The sequence below is a fragment of the Microcaecilia unicolor genome, chromosome 2 (assembly GCF_901765095.1).
Source record: "Microcaecilia unicolor chromosome 2, aMicUni1.1, whole genome shotgun sequence".
Classification (NCBI taxonomy): domain Eukaryota; kingdom Metazoa; phylum Chordata; class Amphibia; order Gymnophiona; family Siphonopidae; genus Microcaecilia; species Microcaecilia unicolor.
Window position 1 is genome coordinate 513,025,614 of NC_044032.1, and position 19,896 is coordinate 513,045,509.

Sequence of the window (19,896 nt, forward strand, 5' to 3'; positions counted from 1 at the left end):
CGGGACAGCGGCCTACGCATCATTTAAATCAAGACAACAACAACTGGAGCAAAATATCAACCGGGAGCCGAGCCGCGATGGTAGAAAGGCTATGGCTGTGTACTTTCTGGTGCTTAAACTGAGTGGACCTGAGGCCAGGCCCACCCATAGCTACGCCCCTGTGATGAAGGCCCTGCCATCCTGACCCCTCTGATTTCTGGTGTATAGAGTGGGACAGTGGGAACCTCAGCAGCATGGGAACATGTGGAGGGGCATGATCGAAAGGGACGCCCAAGTTTTGCTGAGGACGTCCTCGCAAAACGTCCCGATGGAGGGGTGGGGAAACCCATATTATCAAAACAAGATGGACTTCCATCTTTTGTTTCAAAAATTCGGTCGGGGTTGCCCAAATCTTGAAATTTAGGTCGTCCTTAGAGATGGCCGTCCCTAAACTTGGTTTTTGGCGATAATGGAAACAAAGGACGCCCATCTCAGAAATGACCAAATGCAAGCCCTTTGGTCGTGGGAGGAGCCAGCATTCGTAGTTCACTGGTCCCCTTCACATGCCAGGACACCAACCGGGCACCCTAGGGGGACTGCAGTGGACTTCATAAATTGCTCCCAGGTACATAGCTCCCTTACCTTGTGTGCTGAGCCCCCCAAACCCCCCACAAAAACCCACTCCCCACAACTATACACCACTACCATAGCCCTTACGGGTGAAGGGGGCACCTAGATGTGGGTACAGTGTGTTTGTGGTGGGTTTTGTAGGGCTCACATTTACCACCACAAGTGTAACAGGTGGGGGGGGGGGGGGGGGGAATGGGCCTGTGTCCGCCTGCCTGAAGTGCACTGCACCCACTAAAACTGCTCCAGGGATCTGCATACTGCTGTGATGGACCTGAGTATGACATTTGAGGCTGTCCTAGAGGCCGGAACAAAATATTTTTAAAGATGCTTTTTTAGGGTGGGAGGGGGTTAGTGACCACTGGGGGAGTAAGTGGAGGTCATGCCCGATTCTCTCCGGTGGTCATCTGGTCAGTTTGGGCACTTTTTTGTGCCTTGGTCGTAAGAAAAACAGGAACAGGTAAAGTCGTCCAAGTGCCCGTCAGGGACGCCCTTTATTTTTCCCATTATGGGTCGAGGACGTCCATGTGTTAGGCACGCCCAAGTCCCGCCTTTGCTATACCTCCGACATGCCCCCGTGAACTTTGGCCATGCCTGCTATGGAAAGCAGTTGGGGACGTCCAAAATCGGCTTTCGATTGTACCTATTTGGACGACCCTGTGTCGAAAGATGGGCATCCTTCTCTTTCGAAAATAAGCCTGTTTGGCTCCCCAATTACAATTATTGTTTTTAAATTTGCTATCTCTGCATCAACAGGAAAGGAGGTTTGAAAGGGAGATTAATGCTGGGCTGGCAGGTAGGAAGGGGCATAGTTGTCAACTTTCTGAAATTATTGGGTGTGATAAATACAACACAAATTACCCCGAGACACAGTAAAGGAGATACATAGTAACATAGTAGATGACGGCAGAAAAAGACCTGCACGGTCCATCCAGTCTGCCCAAGTAGATAAATTCATATGTGCTACTTTTTTATTTGTGCTGTCCTCTTCAGTGCACAGACCGTATAAGTCTGTCCAGCCCTATCCCCGCCTCCCACCACCAGCTCTGGCACAGACTGTATAAGTCTGCCCAGCACTATCCCTGCCCTCCCACCACCAACTCTGGCACAGACCGTACAAGTCTGCCCAGCACTAGTCCCGCCTCCCAACCAATATTGGGAGTACCCAGCATCCACTGCACCCACAGAGCTGGCACCTGTGGGCAGAGAATGAGTGAATAGAAAATGAGGTAGCACCAGCAGCAAACTTTAGATGGACTAGGATCTTTTTGGCCCTCTTCTTCCAATGCTAAACCCAATATATATATATATATACACATAGTGATATCCCCCTTCTCCCTCAGGGTGACCTGGTTCTCAATATGCACATTAGATGCAGATTAGACAGTTCTCAACAACAGCATATGCATCAGGCAACTCTTTATTCCAGCCCCTTGGGCACACTTCTTCCAGCTTAAATACTTTCACCGGTCTTCCCACTGAGCCTCCCCCACATAGACACCTGGGCTCAGTAATACTTTGGGGACTTCTTACCCCAGGATTTTCAGCCTGCTTTTCTCAGTACTTGGGACGCACAGTCCACCCTCCTTTGAACACACAGTTCCAACACAGTACTTGGGACACACAGTCCACCCTCCTTTGAACACACAGTTCCAACACTAATGCTTCAGGGACTTCTTACCCCAGGATTTGCAGCCTGCATTTTTCCTTTGAACACACAGTCCACCCCAAGTCCACAGAGTTCAGCCAGTACCTTCCAGGGGATCCTCTTTCTCCAGCTGCCAGCTCTCTTCTCTTCCCTTTCAAAACTCAAGTAGGTATAAGGTGGTTAATTACCTTCTCTACCCCTTTAGGCTCTTCCCTCTAATTCCAGGCAGGACCCAGCCCATAACCCCCTACACCTGTTTCCACCCCAGGACTCTCCCTGGTCCTAGCAACCTCCACCTGGACATTCCCCTACTGGCTCCCTCTAGTGACTCACCCTGGACATTTTCCCCCACAGTCCCTTACTCTTCACAATATATATATATTTTTTTTTTTTGGGGGGGGGGAGGATTGTCTGTCCCTTACCCCTCCAAACTACACCCATGCACAGAATGTGTAAATACTGATTTAAAGGAGTGATCGATAAAACTGATCTCTTTCGGACTTCATGGGACATACTGTATTCAATCAATCTGATCAACCTGCACCACAAAGTACTTCTTGTTGCCTGTCTTTCAAATAAGATTCAAACCAGTTTAATTCTCCATTAGTTATTCCCAAGTCTTTCAATATCTGAAGATGTACACAGTGCACAACACTGTCAAAGGCAGCTGAAATGTCTAAAGAACCGCCATATTTGCCAGATTAGCCTCTAGATTAACAAAGTCTCTGTATTATAACCTAAATATATATTAACTAGTAAAACAGGCCCATTTCTGATACAAATGAAACGGGCGCTAGCAAGGTTTTCCTCGGAGTGTGTATGTTTGAGAGAGAGAGAGAGAGAGTGTGTGTGTGTGTGCGAGAGAGAGAATGAGTGAGAGAGAGAGAGACAGACAGTGTGTGTGTGTGTGTCAGAGAGAGAGAGAGTGTGTGTGAGAGACAGAGAGGGGCATAATCAAACGCGAACGCCTATGTGTAAGAACGTCCATCTCTGAGAACGGGTCTGTGAAGGGGCGGGCCGAACTGTATTTTCGAAAAAAATGGACGTCCATCTTTTTTTTTCGAAAATACATTGGATTAGGGCGTTTTTTTGAGCTGGGCGTTTTTCTTTTTTAGCGATAATCGAAACTGAAGCGGCCCAGCTCAAAAATGTCCAAATCCATGGCATTTGGTCGTGGGAGGGGCCAGCATTCGTAGTGCACTGGTCCCCCTGAGATGCCTCTATGCCAGCCTCAAATATCATACCTAGCTCCATGACAGCAGTATGCAGGTCCCCAGAGCAATTTTAGTTTAGTTGGTGCTGTGCGGGACCCATGCAGAGAGGAAAAATCGGAAGAAAAAAAAAAACAAGCAAGCAAGTGCAGTCAGGGACGTCTAAATTACCACGCTAGTAAAAGGGGGATTTGAACCAGCAACCTTCTGATTTCAAGCTCAGTGCTCAAGCCAGTGCACCACCTTAATCAGTTGCTTAGATATCCTTCCCTTTCCATTAAGTCCCTCCAAGTTTCTGTCAGCCAATCACAGCTCGTTTAGCTGACCCCTTCCCTCCGAGTTCCATGCCCCCCTCCCTCTTCTCCCCAGCGTGTTCCATGCCCCCCTTTCCTCGGAGTGTGTATGTTTGAGAGAGAGTGTGTGGGTGAGAGATGGAGTGCGTATGTGAGAGAGAATGAGTGAGAGAGAGAGAGAGAGAGAGACAGACAGACAGAGTGTGTGTGTGTGTTTGTGTCAGAGAGAGAGTGAGTGTGCTTGAGTCTGTGTGTGAGAGAGAGAGTGTATGTGAGAGACAGAGAGTGAGTGTGTGTGTGTGTGTGAGAAAGTGAAGCCTTGAAGCATTCGTGCGCTCTGTAAGGCTCCATCTCCTCAACTGACGACACGTAGTTCTGGAATGTTACAGGAATGCTTCAAGGCTTGAAGGCTTCACTTTCTCGGCTTCAGAATGTTAGTGGTGCGTTTTATTATATAGGATATTCATGTAGCAGAGATTGGAGATCAATGTAATTTCTTAGGTCCCCTTTTACCTAGTGGTGGAAATTCCAGGCGGTGGACGGAAATGGCCGTGCAGTCAGTGAAACACTTGCTGTGTGGCCATTTCCTGGTGGAGCCCTTACCACCTCCTATTTAGGAGGCAGTAGGGGTTCCAGTGGTAGCCCGGCGGTAACAAGACAGTGAGTGTTGTTGCCTGATTACTGCTGCGTGCCAGAAGCTGGAACTACTACCGGGCTCCTGAGCAAGTCCAGTGGTAGGCCCGATTTGGCCTGGCAGTACAGGTACCTTTGTAAAAGGGCCTCTTAGTTGCTGATATACTGCACTCAATCAATTTAGCCAAGAAACATAGACTTGAAATTCATTAGATAGTTGTTATGATCATTAACTTCGTTGGCTGGTTTCAACATTGGGCTGATAATAGTTTTAATCAGGAAGGCATACAACATTCTAAAACAGAAGCATTAATGAGATGTCAAAATTTCTATTAGGTCTGTCTTCAGATTCTAAAAACATGCTCTTGTCAATATGACTGTTAAAATCCCTTAAAGCTAGCATTATCATCCCAGCATTATCATCAAATGAACTACCCCCCCCCCCAAAAAAAAAACCAAAAAAAAAAAAACTTTTAAATCCATAGGAGTAATGCATTCTACTTTTGGCAGGCAATACAATAAACATATCCCCAACCCTTCAGTTTTAACATGAGAACCTCACATCCCTCTAAATGCAACTCTTCAGCTCATTGAAAAAAAAATTTGCATTTGGAATTCACAGATGTAAACTAGGGGACAAAGCTGATTTGTTTTTGGATAACAGTGGGATACAATAAATAAATAAATGAACAGTCTGGTGGTCTGCATTTGGTAACCATATTTCAGTTACATACCATATTCTGTATCTAGTCTTACATCAGTGAGTATAACAAAGAGTAGCTCATATTTTGATTTTGCAGAATAAATATTAATAAAACAAAAAAATAAGGAACTACCTAATGATCTATTCCTGATGATCTATTCTTTTCTTTCTCTGACAAAGTTCATGTAGTAAAAATACATAAGCATCCATGAGTTTTGATGTCATAGGGGCCCCATCACCTGACTAGGAAAAGAATTTTGACTAACAACACATCCCATGCCACTGACTATCTTCTACAATCTTTTACAATAATAACACAACAAATAAACAAATGGGAGTAATTTTATAAACTTTCTACATGTGTGAAAGGGCTTTTATAAAAGATCCCCTCAAGTTATGTATGTCAAATTATGCATGGCGCCAGAAAGTGCATATTTTATACAGACCATGTGTAGGTGTGTTCTGGGGTGGAGGTCTGGGTGGAACACAGGTGAAGTTACAATTTGCATGCGCACTTTATAAAATGCACACATATGCAATTCTTTAAATGCTAACCTTTATTTCTGCTTCCAAGTAGGCATAAATGTCTGCGGTTCAATCTAGGAGCAATTTCTACTGGTTTATACCTAGTATTTTATGAAGACACGTAGGCGCCTCTGCTCTCTTAATCTAGGTGACCCCTTATAGCACACACATTGATGCACAAATGAGCAAACTAAGACACAATACTTCAGTGGCACTTATATGAAGCCTCACATCTGGCATGCATCTCGCAGCCAATTCAGTTTTAAGCAGAACCTGGGCACTATTGACAGAGCTCACTGTCCTGATGTGATGACAAAAACATGTTGCAATAGTGCTCTTTAATTGCTAGAGAGCTGTGAGGTCCAATCAGATGCTTAGTTTTCTGGATAACCTCCACTAAAATGCTTCAATGCATTAATACACATTATTGCTATTTAGTGCACATTGGGGCATGTTTACTAAGCTGCCATTTTGAACCTGGAACTAGATCGGATGGGAGTGGAGTAGGAGATGTCTGGTCCCACTAGCCCATCATGGATACCCCCTGAGTAATTCCGAGGGGACCGGAGATGGTGGGTAGGTGGGCATCAGGACTGGGAGGGTATTGATGGGGGAACTAATGCTGTAGAGCAGGGAGGTCACAAAGGCAGGATCTTGACCCTTGGGAAGATCAGTTAATTGTGTGCATTGGGTGGTAGCAATTTTCAGGTTGCTGGCACTGCATTACATGCAGTACCTGATAGTGCAGATTCTCCTGTACTGTCTCACACTACATGTAGGGGGTCTTTTACAAAGGTGCACTAGCGTTTTTAGCAAATGCTAAATGCAAAGACACCCAAAGGAATATATGGGCTTCTCTAGCATGTAGCGCACGTATATTTAACACATGCGCTAAATACGCTAGCACACCTTTGTAAAAGGGGCCCATAATGCACTGTCTGTGTAGTGAGCATCTACTTTGTATGGTAAATGTAGGGTACATGCAAGGCACATTGCATTTCCTGCCTAGGTTTTGCACTTAACTGCACCTTAATTTTTGCAGTTATGGTGCAGTAAGAGTAGAAACTTTAGTAAACATGCCTCATTATTAGTAAATAGTTGCCAATGACAAAGATGAAGCCTACATTAAATAATGTATATTAAATAGAAATAATGCACATCAAATTTGATCTTTAATATTATCTTATGCATCTTCTATAGGAATACGTTTTAAATGGGAGTGATCCACCGAGGTGGATGAACACTGACTCCCACGAGAAAACAACAGTTAAAAGGAAGTGGGAAGTGGACCAATGACTCCAGGGAAACGGGATACTGATGTGCAAAGTACCACTTTATTCACAGACTCAACACAGTACCGTGTTTTGGCCACAGGCCTGCCTCAGGAGTCTAAACAATAGGTCAAAAATATAATGATTAAAAAATATATTTAATAATTAAAAGATATATATATATTGTCAAGATGAAGGCTATTGTGAAGATGAAGCTCCCACCTCAGGATCCCACGTCCCTCTTTCACTCAGGGTGAGCTGGTTCTCAGTATGCAGATTTTATGCAAATTATTCTACTACCCCTTTCTGCTCAGGGTGACCTGCTTATCAAAGGCAAACACAGTCAGGTCTCACCAACAGGATATTCTCTTACAAATCTTTTATTCCCCCTTCCTGGGGCATACTTCTTCCAGCTTAAAACACTTTTACAAGCTTAAACAGTCCTTCCAGCTTAAACATTTCTTCCTAGTCAGTTCAATCTTCCAGCTTAAGCACCTGGACACTCAGTCCTTCCTTGTAACATGAACACCCCAGTCCTTCCTTGTAACCCGGACACCCCAGTCCTTCCTTGTAACCCGGACACCCAGTCCGTCCTTGTAACACACAGTTCTTATACCTGGCACTCTAGGGCCTTCTTACCCCAGCCAGCTTCCTTGCTTTGCCCACAGTTCACCACCAGTCCAAAGGGCTCAGCCAGTACTTCACATGGGGACCTCCTGCTTCAGCTACCAGCTCTCTTCTTCCGCTGCTAGCTCTCATCACTCCCTCACCACTCAGGTGGGGTATTAAGTGTTTAATGGCCAAACAGGACCCAGCCCATAACCTGCTGCACCTGTTTCCACCTCCAGGACTCTCCCCGGTCCTAGCGACCTCCAGCTATACCTCCCCTTACTGGCTCCCTTCAGCAACTCACCCAGCCCTTCTCCCTGGACATTTTAGGGGAACAGCACCCTCTAGGGGCCTAACCAGGGTAGGACAGCCTCTTCCTTCTCACAATATATATATATATATATACACACACACACACATAAACATACACATATAAAGTGATATAAAACAGGCAATGAGATATCTCAAATCATACACAGAAAACCTCTTGTAAAAAATGGACTCATAATGTATAGATGCATATAAAAATATATATAAATATGTGTATATAATACTCTAAAGTCTACAAATATACATGTAAAACATACAGAATATATATATATACATACATATATGGACTCTTGTCAATGATTAAAAATATATATCGTATAAAATAGAGATCAACTAATATACATATATAGATGATGTAAGGCCTACACCTATACATATTTTTAAAGAGGTTTTCTGTGTATGATTTGAGATATCTCTTTGCCCATTTTATATCACTTTATATGTGTATGTATATGTGTGTGTGTATATATATATATATATATATATATATATATATATATATATATATATATATATATCTTTTAATTATTATATATTTTTTAACTATTATTTAGACTCCTGAGGCAGGCCTGTGGCCGAAACACGGTACTATGTCGAGTCTGTGAATAAAGTGGTACTTTGTACATCAGTATCCCGTTTCCCTGGAGTCATTGGTCCACTTCCCATTTCCTTTTAACATACATTTTAAATGAACATCTATTTATATGCCAAGCATTTTGAATTTTTATACAGAGTATTCTGAGGAAATTGACAACTGCACAAGATTCCAATGAAGATGAAATAAGTTATCAAAGAAAGAAAGTAGCAGCTGTCAAGAAGATTATTGTATATCTGCCTAGCAAAATATTAGATGGTGGCAAAGAAATACTGGAAATGCCTGGTACAGATGAATCAGATCCTTTGGCAATGGATTTTATACAAAAAGCTCTGAATGAGGTAAGTATTTACTTACATATTAACACAGTAACAGACCACAATAGTCTTTATCTGCTGTCTAGTCTGCCTGGCAAGGTGGTTAGAGTTGTATTTGCCACTCTGTGCAGATCTTGCAGGTTTCCTCCTCTATGCCATTTTTTAGGACTGTTTCTGCTGCTCTGTGCAGATTTACACCTTTCTGTCTTTGAAATATGAAAGTAATTTGCTTTGCTTTGATCCTATCCTCTTGCTACTTTATATATTCTCTGTATTTATCCCACATCTTTTTTAATTCTGACCAGTGTGTTTCTTCTAGCAAAAAAGGTGCCAGTACTCAAATGTCAGGCCACCCTTCAGGGATGAGGTGATCACTGAGGGTCTCACCTCAGAATAGCCAAGACCCCTGCAACCAGTCACAGAATCTATGACAAGGCAGAATTGGTGTGTAGAGCCTGAGCTCTTTCATTAAAACTTGGGGACCATGGGCCAATTTCAGCACACAATGGAAAAGGTGCCGGTACTCAGTACCCCCAAGTACCCCCTCAAAAAAAGCCCTGATTCTGACACTCTTTTTTTGTCTCCACCACGTTCACTGAGACGGCATTCCAGCATTCCCTAGCTGAGATCATATTTAACCATGTCTTTGACCTCATGTGCAACTTTCTTCAAATTAATCACCTTACTTTCTAACTCTTCCTACTTTCTTATCCATCTATATGCTACAACTTTGCCTTACCCTTCACTATCAATTATAATGTTCCATTGCAAGTAGTATACCATGCCATACTTTGTATTGTTAGTTGAATATTTTTACTGCTGTAATTGCCTGTTGCTCTTGTTTGATCTATTCATACTGTATACCGCCTTAAGTGAATTCCTTCAAAAAGGCGGTAAATAAATCTTAATAAATAAATCCACCAGCCTTTCTTTGAAAAAGTATTTCCTAAAAAGGGTATTCTAAAATATTGCATACACAGAGGGGGAAATCCTATAACTGTGTGCCTATGTTTTGGCACCTGTAGAGCACCTAGGTGGTATCTATTCAATATAGGGAAAGAGATGTCTTACTTTCCTTTATAGACTACTACTTTATCTGGGTGTATACACACACATGCACTTAGGTGCATAGAGCTAGCATAAATGTGTGTGTCAAAATGCCAGAGATATACGCATAACTTATAGTATTCTGTAAGTTACGCACATTAAGGGGGGATTCTACATATGGCGACAAAAGTTGCACATGCACATTTGGCAGTGCAGCCAAACTGCATGCAACTTAATTGATTAACAAGACAATTGACACTGATAATTAAGCGATAAGCAATTATCGGCACTAATTAGAATTTATACACATAACTTTCTAGGCATATTCTATAAAATGGTGGATGTAAATTCTAAAATGTGGATCTTAAAAGGGGGCATGGCCAGGGGAGGGGCATGGGCGAGCCGTGGGTGTTCCTAACAATTACAAGCAGTGTTATAGAATTTGTCCGATCCATGCCTAAATTAGGCATGGGCACTTACACCAGGTTGCACTGGTGTAAATGGCTGCACCTAAATTTTATTTGCAGGGACTGGCATATGCATATTCTATAAACTGCACCTAACTTAAGGTGATATTTATAGAATTGTGCTAAGCGTGGTTTTTTTTCAGTGCCAATTTTTCTCAGAGGACAAGCAGGTCTATTTATTTTCACAAGTGGGTAAAGCAGTCCCGCGTTGCCCCATCCAGAGCTTCTAACAAGCTTAAAACATAGATTTGTGGAGTGCGAGACACACTCCACCACGCATGCATGATTGCCTTCCTGCCCGCCGCAAGAGCGCATCTCCTGCAGTTCTTTTTTTACGGCAGTGAAGAGAGGCTGTGTTTTTGGTGTCTCTTCACATGTCTGGTCTGGAAGAGCTTTTTTATGTCTTTCAGTGTCTTTTTCACTGGATTTTTCGTGTGCCCATGTTTGGGTTCCCCTTTAAGAGCATAAGAACATAAGTATTGCCATACTGGGACAGACCAAAGGTCCATCAAACCCAGCATCCTGTTTCCAACAGTGGCCAATCCAGTTTACAAGTACCTGGCAAGATCCCATAACAGTACAATACATTTTATGCTGCTTATCCTAGAAATATCATAAAAATATTAACAGAGTGTGTTCAACGAGTTAACTATATACGAGAGCTATATAGGTTAACTATGTGAGGTAGAGTCTCATATAGCTGACACGGCTGTTCTCATTTCACACTAAGGTGAATCGCTTGCTCGTGTTCATTTATTAATCATAGACTCGTCCCCCACCACCTTATATTCAAATTCAAGTACCACTAAATTTCATATTAAATAGTGTATAAATCTTATGACTCCTTGGTCACTCTCATTATATTAATACACACGACACTTATCTTATGCAGGTTGGTGAGCTCTTACATCCCAACAGGTCCCCGTTTCGTTTAACTTTGTCAAGGGGGAGTATCACCAAATCAGATTCCTGCCTACAGTGTCTGAAAGTGTTTGGCAGTATCCTAGAAATAAGCAGTGGATTTTCCCCAAGTACATTTTAATAATGGCTTATGGACTTTTCTTTTAGGAAGCTATCCAAACCTTTTTTAAACCCTGCTAACTGCTTTCACTACATTCTCTGTCAACAAATTCCAGAGTTTATTTACACGTTGAGTGAAGAAATATTTTCTCCGATTCATTTTAAATTTACTACTTTGTAGCTTAATTGCGTGCCCCTAGTCCTAGTATTTTTGGAAACAGTAAACAAGCGATTCATGTCTACCCGTTCACTCATTATAGACCTCTATCATATCTCCTCAGCCATCTTTTCTCCAAGTTGAAGAGCCCTAGCCGCTTTAGCCTTTCCTCATAGGGAAGTCGTCTCATCCCCTTTATCATTTTCGTCTCCCTTCTCCGTATCTTTTCTAATTCCACTATATCATTTTTGAGATACGGTAACCAGAATTGCACACAACATTCGAGGTGCGGTCGCACCATGGAGCAATACAAAGGCATTATAACATCCTCATTTTTGTTTTCCATTCCTTTCCTAATAATACCTAACATACTATTTGCTTTCTTAGCCACCACCGCACTCTGAGCAGAGGGTTTCAATGTACCATCAATGATGACACCTAGATCCCTTTCCTGGTTGGTGACTCCTAATGTGGAACCTTGCATCACATAGCTATAGTTCGGGTTCCTCTTTCCCACATGCATCACTTTGCACTTGCTCACATTAAACGTCATCTGTCATTTGGATGCCCAGTCTCCCAGTCCCGTAAGATTCTCTTTTAATTTTTCACAATCCTCTTGCGATTTGACAACTTTGAATATCTTTGTGTTATCAGCAAATTTAATTACCTCACTAGTTACTCCCATCTCTAGATCTTCCCTTACAATTTTTTAAGTTTCCTTTATTTTCCAATGTCACTAGGCCGTGTTTAGGCCTCGTCTTTGGCCAGGTTCTCTCTCCTGCAGAGGTTTTTCCTTCCATGTCCGGTCGAGCTCCCCATGGTTTCAAGCACTGTACCCGGTGCAATCAGATCATCTCTGTTACAGATACCCATTCTTGGTGTCTTCAGTGTTTAGGGCCCGACCATAGCCCTGCTGTGTCCTTTGTCTTTAGATGAAGAAGAGTACTCAGTTACCCAGAGAGGTTTCGATGAGAAAAGATTTTTGGAGCCAGGTTCGAGTCCTAGGTGTCGGTATTGAGATTGGTGGCGTTGGCATCAACGTCAAAGACTGCATTGGCATCTGGAGCATCGGTCCGCATGGCTGCTTCGAGACCCATGGACACTGGGAGCAGTAGTGCGTTGGGTGGGTCTCCATCTGTCTCAAAGCTGACTGCTGGACAGAGCCCCCAGGACCAGCCAGTGTTGGACCCGACCCCGAGGTGAAGTGAGGATTCAGTGTCATCCTTGTTGGTACTGAGGAGTCTTTGTGCCGAGCTTTGGGCAAAGTCAAAGAAGCATTGGCACTGGTCATCCTTGAAGCATGGTGCTGGGAGCTCCTGGGCATCAAAGGATTTGGCACCGAGAAGTGTGGGGCGCCGGGAAGACCACTTACTCTCCATTCAGGAGGTGCCGAAGCATCGGTCTCCCTGCAGGCAGGACCTGGCTCCCATCTCGACCCCAGCAGTGCTGCAGCCTGTCTCTGAGCTGGCACCCCAGCATTTCCTTGTGTCGGCCCTCGATGAGCATATCCAGACCTTGTTACATGAACTGCTGAATGTCCCCTCTGTCGGTCCCTGTTCTACCTAAGAAGATTGACACCATCTATCGGATCCACAACACATCTGGTTTTAGTAAGCCCCAGTTGCGTCACAATTCCGTGGTGGTGGAATTTACTCTCAAGAGGGCCAAGAATACTAGAGACTATGCCTCAGCGCTCCCAGGCAGAGAAGCTAGAACCTTGAGGCACCCCCAGGCAGAGAAGCTGGAACTTTGAACGCTTTTGGGAGAAAGATGTTCCAGGCTTCAATGCTCGTGTCCTGTATTCAAGCCTACCAGCTCTTTAAGAGGATCTACTTGTGGGACTTGGTGCATAAGTTGTTGGACTTGGCAAACTCTCTCCCTCCGGAGCAGGCTAAGTCAGTACGCCAGTTGGCCAGGCAACAGAAGGTGTGTCATAAGTTTTTGGCCAGGGGCACCTTCACCACTTTTAATGTGGCATCCAGGATTTCTGCTCTGATTACAGCAATGCACAGACTCTAATGGCTGCGTGTTTCTGACTTGGAAACATTCTGTTTAGCAGAGGTTGGCGGATGCCCCATGCCGGGGAATAACCGTTTTGGAGAGAAGGTTGAGGAGGTCGCTGACAAAATCAAGAAGCATACTGATACCATCTCTTCCGCCTGTTGTCTTCTGCATCGGCCTCCTCATCTAGGAGGTATTTTGGCAAGTCCGGGGTGCCTACTACTCCCAGAGGCATAAGTATGCCACCTCCTCTTGCCAGCCTGCTCAGGTTCAACCCCAGCACGCTCGTTCTCAACAGTAGCGTGCGCCGAAAACCCCTGCTGCTCCCCAGCCAAAGCAAGGGATGAACTTTTGACTGGCTCCAGCAGAGCATACTTGCAGTCAAAGTGTCCATATCGGATGACCTTCTGATTGGGGAGAAGCTGAAATTTTTCTCCGAAAGGTGGCCCTTATAACCTCCAACCGGTGGGTTCTCCAAATAGTCCGTCTTGGATACGACTTGAATTGGATTCAAAAACATCCAAATTGTCCACCGAGAGCTCACTACTTCAGCTTTTAGCACGAGAAGCTACTTGCAGAGGAACTCTCTCCGCCCTTCTGAAGGCCCATGTGGTCGAACCCATTCCAACAAGGGACTTGTCCAGAAGAAGATGGGGGAAATGCGTCCCATCCTAGACCTAAAGGCCATGAACAAATTCCTGGTCAAGGAAAAGTTCAGGATGGTTTCCCTGGGCAACCCTTCTTCCCATTATTTAGAAACACGATTGGCTATTCCGATACTTCCAGCTCACCGGAAGTATCTGGTTTCATTTGGGAACACACTACTTCCAGTACCCGCATGTTGCCTTTTGGCAATCGTGGCAGCACCCAGGGTCTTTACCAAATGCCTAGCAGTAGTCGCAGGCATCGCTACGCAGACTAGGGGTGCATGTGTTCCCTTATCTCAACGATTGGCTGGTAAACAGCATGTCCGAGGACGGTACTCGGGAGTCCATGCGGAGGACTATTTGGGTGCTGGAGCTACTAGGGTTCATTTTAAACTAACCCCAAGTCCCATCTTCACCCTGCCCAACAATTGGAGTTCATTGGAGCCCTGCTCAATACCCAGAAGGTTGATCCTTTCTCCCAGAACCGAGGGCGAACACTCATCACGCTGGCTTCTCAGTTCGAGCCCTCTCTGCAGGTCACGGCTTGGCAGATGTTGAGGCTGTTAGACCACATGGCTTCCACAGTTTGTGACACCCATGACTCGCCTTCACATGAAATCGTACCAATGGACTCTAGTCACCCAGTGGTGTCAAGCTAAAGGAGATCTAGAAGATGTCATCCGATTGTCTCCAGAGCTTGTTCACTCTGTGTGCTGGTGGACCATTCAATCCAATTTGAACTCTGGGACTCCCATTCCAAATTCCTCAGCCTCAAAAGGTGCTGACGACGGATGTAACTTTCCTGGGTTGGAGAGCTTATGTGGATGGGCTTCACAGTCAAGGAGCCTGGTCTGTCCAGGAGACAGGTCTTCAGATCAACCTCCTGGAGCTTCGGGCAATCTGGAATGCTCTAAATGCTTTCAGAGATCAGCTGTCTCACCAAATTGTGCTCATTCAAACACAACCAGGTTGCATTGTATTACACAAACAAGCAGGGGGGCACCGGATCACACCCTTTGTGTCAGGAGGCCATCCGGATGTGATGTTGGGCTCACCAGCATGGCATGTTCCTTGGGCCACTTATCTGGCAGGCAAAAACAACAGTCTGGCCAACAGACTGAGCAGGGTATGCAACCACACAAGTGGTCTCTCAGCAAAGGTGTTGCCCTTGAGATCTTCCAAGTGTGGGGCACCCCCATGATTGATCTCTTTGCCACTCACCTGAATCACAAGGTTCCTCAGTTCTGTTCCAGGCTTCAGGCTCACGACAGACTAGCGCCAGACGTCTTCCTCCTGCATTGGGGGATAAGTCTTCTGTATGCATATCCTCCCATCCCTCTTGTGGGGAAGACTTTGCTGAAACTCAGGCAAGACCACGGGACCATGGTCCTTGATTGCAACTTACTGGCCATGACAGATTTGGTTCCCTCTTCTTCTGGAGTTATCCTCCAAGAACCATGGAGATTGGGATTGTTTTCAATCCTCATCACACACAACGAGGGATCTCTTCTACATCCCAGCTTTCAGTCTCTGGCTCTCACAGCCTGGATGTTGAGAGCCTAGAATTTGCTTCCTTGGATCTTTCAGAGGGGTGTCTCCCAGGTCTTGCTGGCTTCCAGAAAAGTTTCCACTAAGGGATGTTACTCTTTCACATGGATGAGGTTTGCTATTTGGTGTAAGGGCAGGGCCCTAGATCCTGTTTCCTGCCCTACACAAAAAACTGCTTGAATACCTTCTACACCTTTCCGAGTCTGGTCTCCAGAACCAACTCCATAAAGGTTCACCTCATTGCAATTAGTGTTTATCATCACCATGTAGAAGGTAAGCACAGTAAAGTAAATTCTGACCTTTAATTCCAAACTTCTCAACTTTCTGGCTGTAGGTGATATACCTGATATTCTCTTTAATTTAATGCTTATTGCTTAATTAATTAATTTGCCCAGTGAAACCTTTTCTTTCTTTCTTTCTTTCTTTCTTTTCCTGCCAAGCTCTGATTGATAGAGAGAGAGGAGAGGCTGTTTAAACAGCATTGCATTCAATTGAGACTCAAAAGTTACATTTTACACTGCTGAAACTGCTATAATTATTGGGAATATTTAGAGTTATATCACCAAGAGGAAAGTTATATTCTAAGACAATTTAAAAGTTAAATCAATTGAAAATTCTTTGATCAGACTGTACCATTTCTGGTCCCCCATCTAGAGAATTGCCTTGATAACAGCAGTAGTTAGCCGACACTTTGGGAATTATAATCCACCCACCCCAGGGTTTTCCACTCATATATAGACAACCAAACCTCATTACCTTTACTCCTCAATCATACACAGGCAGTCTTGCAGACTGTTAACCCAACATAGTACACTGTTCATACCCATTTCAACCAATCAGGATGACTTTTATTCTCTGTAATAATTGTGGTGCTTTAGTTTCAAGGCCAATCATCTGGAGACTTAAAGCTTGTCCAATCTGTCTTCAGCTATCTAGTTTACAAAAAGAGCTCAGTAAAGTAATGCAAGAATTGTATGCAATTAAAGCAGCTTCTAGAACTACACAGAAAAATTACTTCTCACCACTGCCTCCAAGAATAAAACCACATAAGAACAGATGGTTCACAGTAGGCTCAGGCAGACTTCGTCAGGTGACACAGAAGCATCCACCCACACAAGTGTTGCCACTAAAGAATTCTTTTGCTCCATTACAACAGTGTGATGCTCCTGAAAATAGAACTGAGGCAGAGGAAAAAGCAATAAAGTTGGAACAAAAAAGACACGAAGGTACCCAAAGTAAAAACAACACCCCCAATCACTAATGTTGGAACACATACCAGGAAATATAGATGGAAAGCGATGGCCACAAATACTCGTAGTCTAAGCATTAAAGTTCACGACCTTCAAGCCCTGATGTTGGAAGCAGACTTAGATGTTGTTGCAATCACAGAGACGTGGCTCAACGGTTCCCACGAATGGGATGCAAGCATACCAGGCTATAATCTATTTAGGAAGGATAGAGAGGGTCGTAAAGGTGGAGGAGTAGCTCTGTATGTGAGGAATGATATGGCAACTGAAATGACAGGGACCTGGGGAAAGGAAGAAGCAATATGGATCACCTTAAAAAGAGATGATAGAACCTCTGTCCACGTGGGTGTTGTCTACAGACCGCCGACACAATAGAGGAACTAGATAAAGATCTGATTGCAGATATTCCAAAATTAGGAAAGAAAAAAGAGGTTCTGTTGATGGGAGATTTCAATCTGCCGGATGTAGATTGGAAGGTTCCGTCTGCCAATCGGAAAGAAGTAGAGAGATCGTGGATGCTTTCCAAAGTGCTCTGCTTAGACAAATAGTGACAGAACCCACGAGGGAGGGAGCGATGCTGGATCTGGTGCTCACAAATGGGGATAGTGTGTCAAATGTCCGAGTGGGTGCACACCTGGGAAGCAGTGACCATCAAACGGTTTGGTTTGATATGACGGCTGAAGTGGAGGGCGGCCACTTTAAACTCAAAGTCCTGAATTTCAAGCGTGCTGACTTTAGTAAAATGGGGGAATACCTGAGGAAGGAGCTGATAGGCTGGGAGGACGTATGAGAAGTGGAAGGGCAGTGGTCCAGGCTGAAAGAAGTAATAAATAGGGCCACTGACCTTTATGTAAGGAGAGTAAATAAAAGCAAGCGAAAAAGGAAACCGATATGGTTCTCCAAGCAAGTGGCTGACAAAATAAAGGCTAAAGAATTAGCGTTCCAGAAATATAGAAAATCTCAAGAACAGGAACACGGGGAGGAATACCGGATGAAACTGAAAGAAGCCAAGAGAGAGGTACGTCTGGTGAAGGCGCAAGCGGAAGAACAAATGGCTAGAAATGTAAGGAGGGGCGACAAAAATTTCTTCAGGTATATTAGTGAAAGGAGAATGACTAAAAAGGGAATTGTGAGACTAAAAGATACTGCGAACCGCTATGTAGATAATGATGAAGAAAAAGCCAATTTGCTAAATAGATACTTTTGTTCTGTTTTCACTGAAGAAAATCCTGGGGAAGGACCGCGAGGGACTGGCAAAAGTACACCTGAGAATGGAATGGATATAGCACCGTTCACGGAAGAGAGTGTGTATCAACAACTTGGAAAACTAAAGGTGGACAAAGCCATGGGACCACCCCAGGATATTGAGGGAGCTCAGAAAGGTTCTGGCAGGTCCTCCTAAAGATTTGTTTAATAAATCCTTGGAGACGGGAGAGGTTCCAAGGGATTGGAAAACGGCGGAGGTGGTCCCTCTTCACAAAAGTGGTGATAGGGAAGAAGCTGGAAACTACAGGCCGGTAAGCCTCACTTCGGTTATTGGAAAAGTAATGGAAGCGATGCTGAAGGAAAGGATAGTGAATTTCCTGGAAGCCAATAAGTTGCAAGATCCGAGACAACATGGTTTTACCAAAGGGAAATCGTGCCAAATGAATCTCATTGAATTCTTTGATTGGGTGACTGGAGAACTGAATCATCGATGTGCTATAGACGTAATCTACTTAGATTTTAGCAAAGCTTTTGACACGGTACCCCAGAGGAGGCTCTTAAATAACTTGATGGGCTGAAGATAGGTCCTGAAGTGGGGAACTGGATTAGGAACTGGTTGACGGACAGACGACAGAGGGTGGTGGTAAATGGAGTTCGCTCGGAGGAGGGAAAGGTGAGTAGTGGAGTGCCTCAGGGATCGGTGCTGGGGCCGATTCTGTTCAATATATTTGTGAGTGACATTGCCGAAGGGATAGAAGGTAAAGTTTGCCTATTTGCGGATGATACTAAGATTTGCAACAGAGTGGACACCCAGGAGGGAGTGGAAAGCATGAAAAAGGATCTGAGGAAGCTAGAAGAATGGTCTAAGGTTTGGCAATTAAAATTCAATGCGAAGAAATGCAAAGTGATGCATTTAGGGAGTAGAAACCCACGAGAGACTTATGTGTTAGGCGGTGAGAGTCTGATAGGTACTGATGGGGAGAGGGATCTTGGGGTGATAGTATTCGAGGATCTGAAGGTGACGAAACAGTGTGACAAGGCGGTGGCTGTAGCGAGAAGGTTGCTAGGCTGTAAAGAGAGAGGTGTGATCAGCAGAAGAAAGGAAGTGTTGATGCCCCTGTACAAGTCGTTGATGAGGCCCCACCTGGAGTATTGTGTTCAGTTTTGGAGGCCGTACCTTGCGAAGGATGTTAAAAAAATGGAAGCGGTGCAAAGAAAAGCTACGAGAATGGTATGGGATTTGCGTTCCAAGACGTATGAAGAGAGACTTGCTGACCTGAACATGTATACCCTGGAGGAAAGGAGGAACAGGGGTGATATGATACAGACGTCCTCTGTAGCCTTTCATGAGGTACCTTGTCAAACGCCTTTTGAAAATCCAGGTACACAATATCAACCGGCTCCCCTTTGTCCACATGTTTGTTTACTCCTTCAAAGAATTGAAGTAAATTGGTCAGGCAAGATTTCCCCACACAAAAGCCGTGCTGACTCGGTCTCAGTAATCCATGTCCTCGGATGTGCTCTGTAATTTTGTTTTTAATAATAGCCTCTACCATTTTCCCCGGCACCGACGTCAGACTCACCGGTCTATAATTTCCCGGATCTCCCCTGGAGCCTTTTTTAAAAATGGGCGTTACATTGGCCACCCTCCAATCTTCTGGTACCATGCTCGATTTTAAGGATAAGTTGCATATCACTAGCAGTAGCTCCGCAAGCTCATTTTTCAGTTCTATCAGTACTGTAGGATGAATACCATCCGGTCCAGGAGATTTGCTACTCTTCAGTTTGCCGAACTGCTCCATTACGTCCTCCAGG

The 19,896-nt window shown here is 44.3% G+C and overlaps 1 protein-coding gene across 1 annotated transcript in view; it reads left to right on the forward strand.

Annotated features, from left to right (window-relative positions):
* Positions 1 to 19,896, forward strand: part of LOC115461429 — a 453,017-nt gene that overhangs the window by 190,190 nt on the left and 242,931 nt on the right. Inside the window, exon 8 of the mRNA XM_030191224.1 lies at positions 8,562 to 8,765. Within this exon, the coding sequence (XP_030047084.1) occupies positions 8,562 to 8,765 (204 nt within the window). The remainder of the gene's footprint in view (positions 1 to 8,561; positions 8,766 to 19,896) is intronic.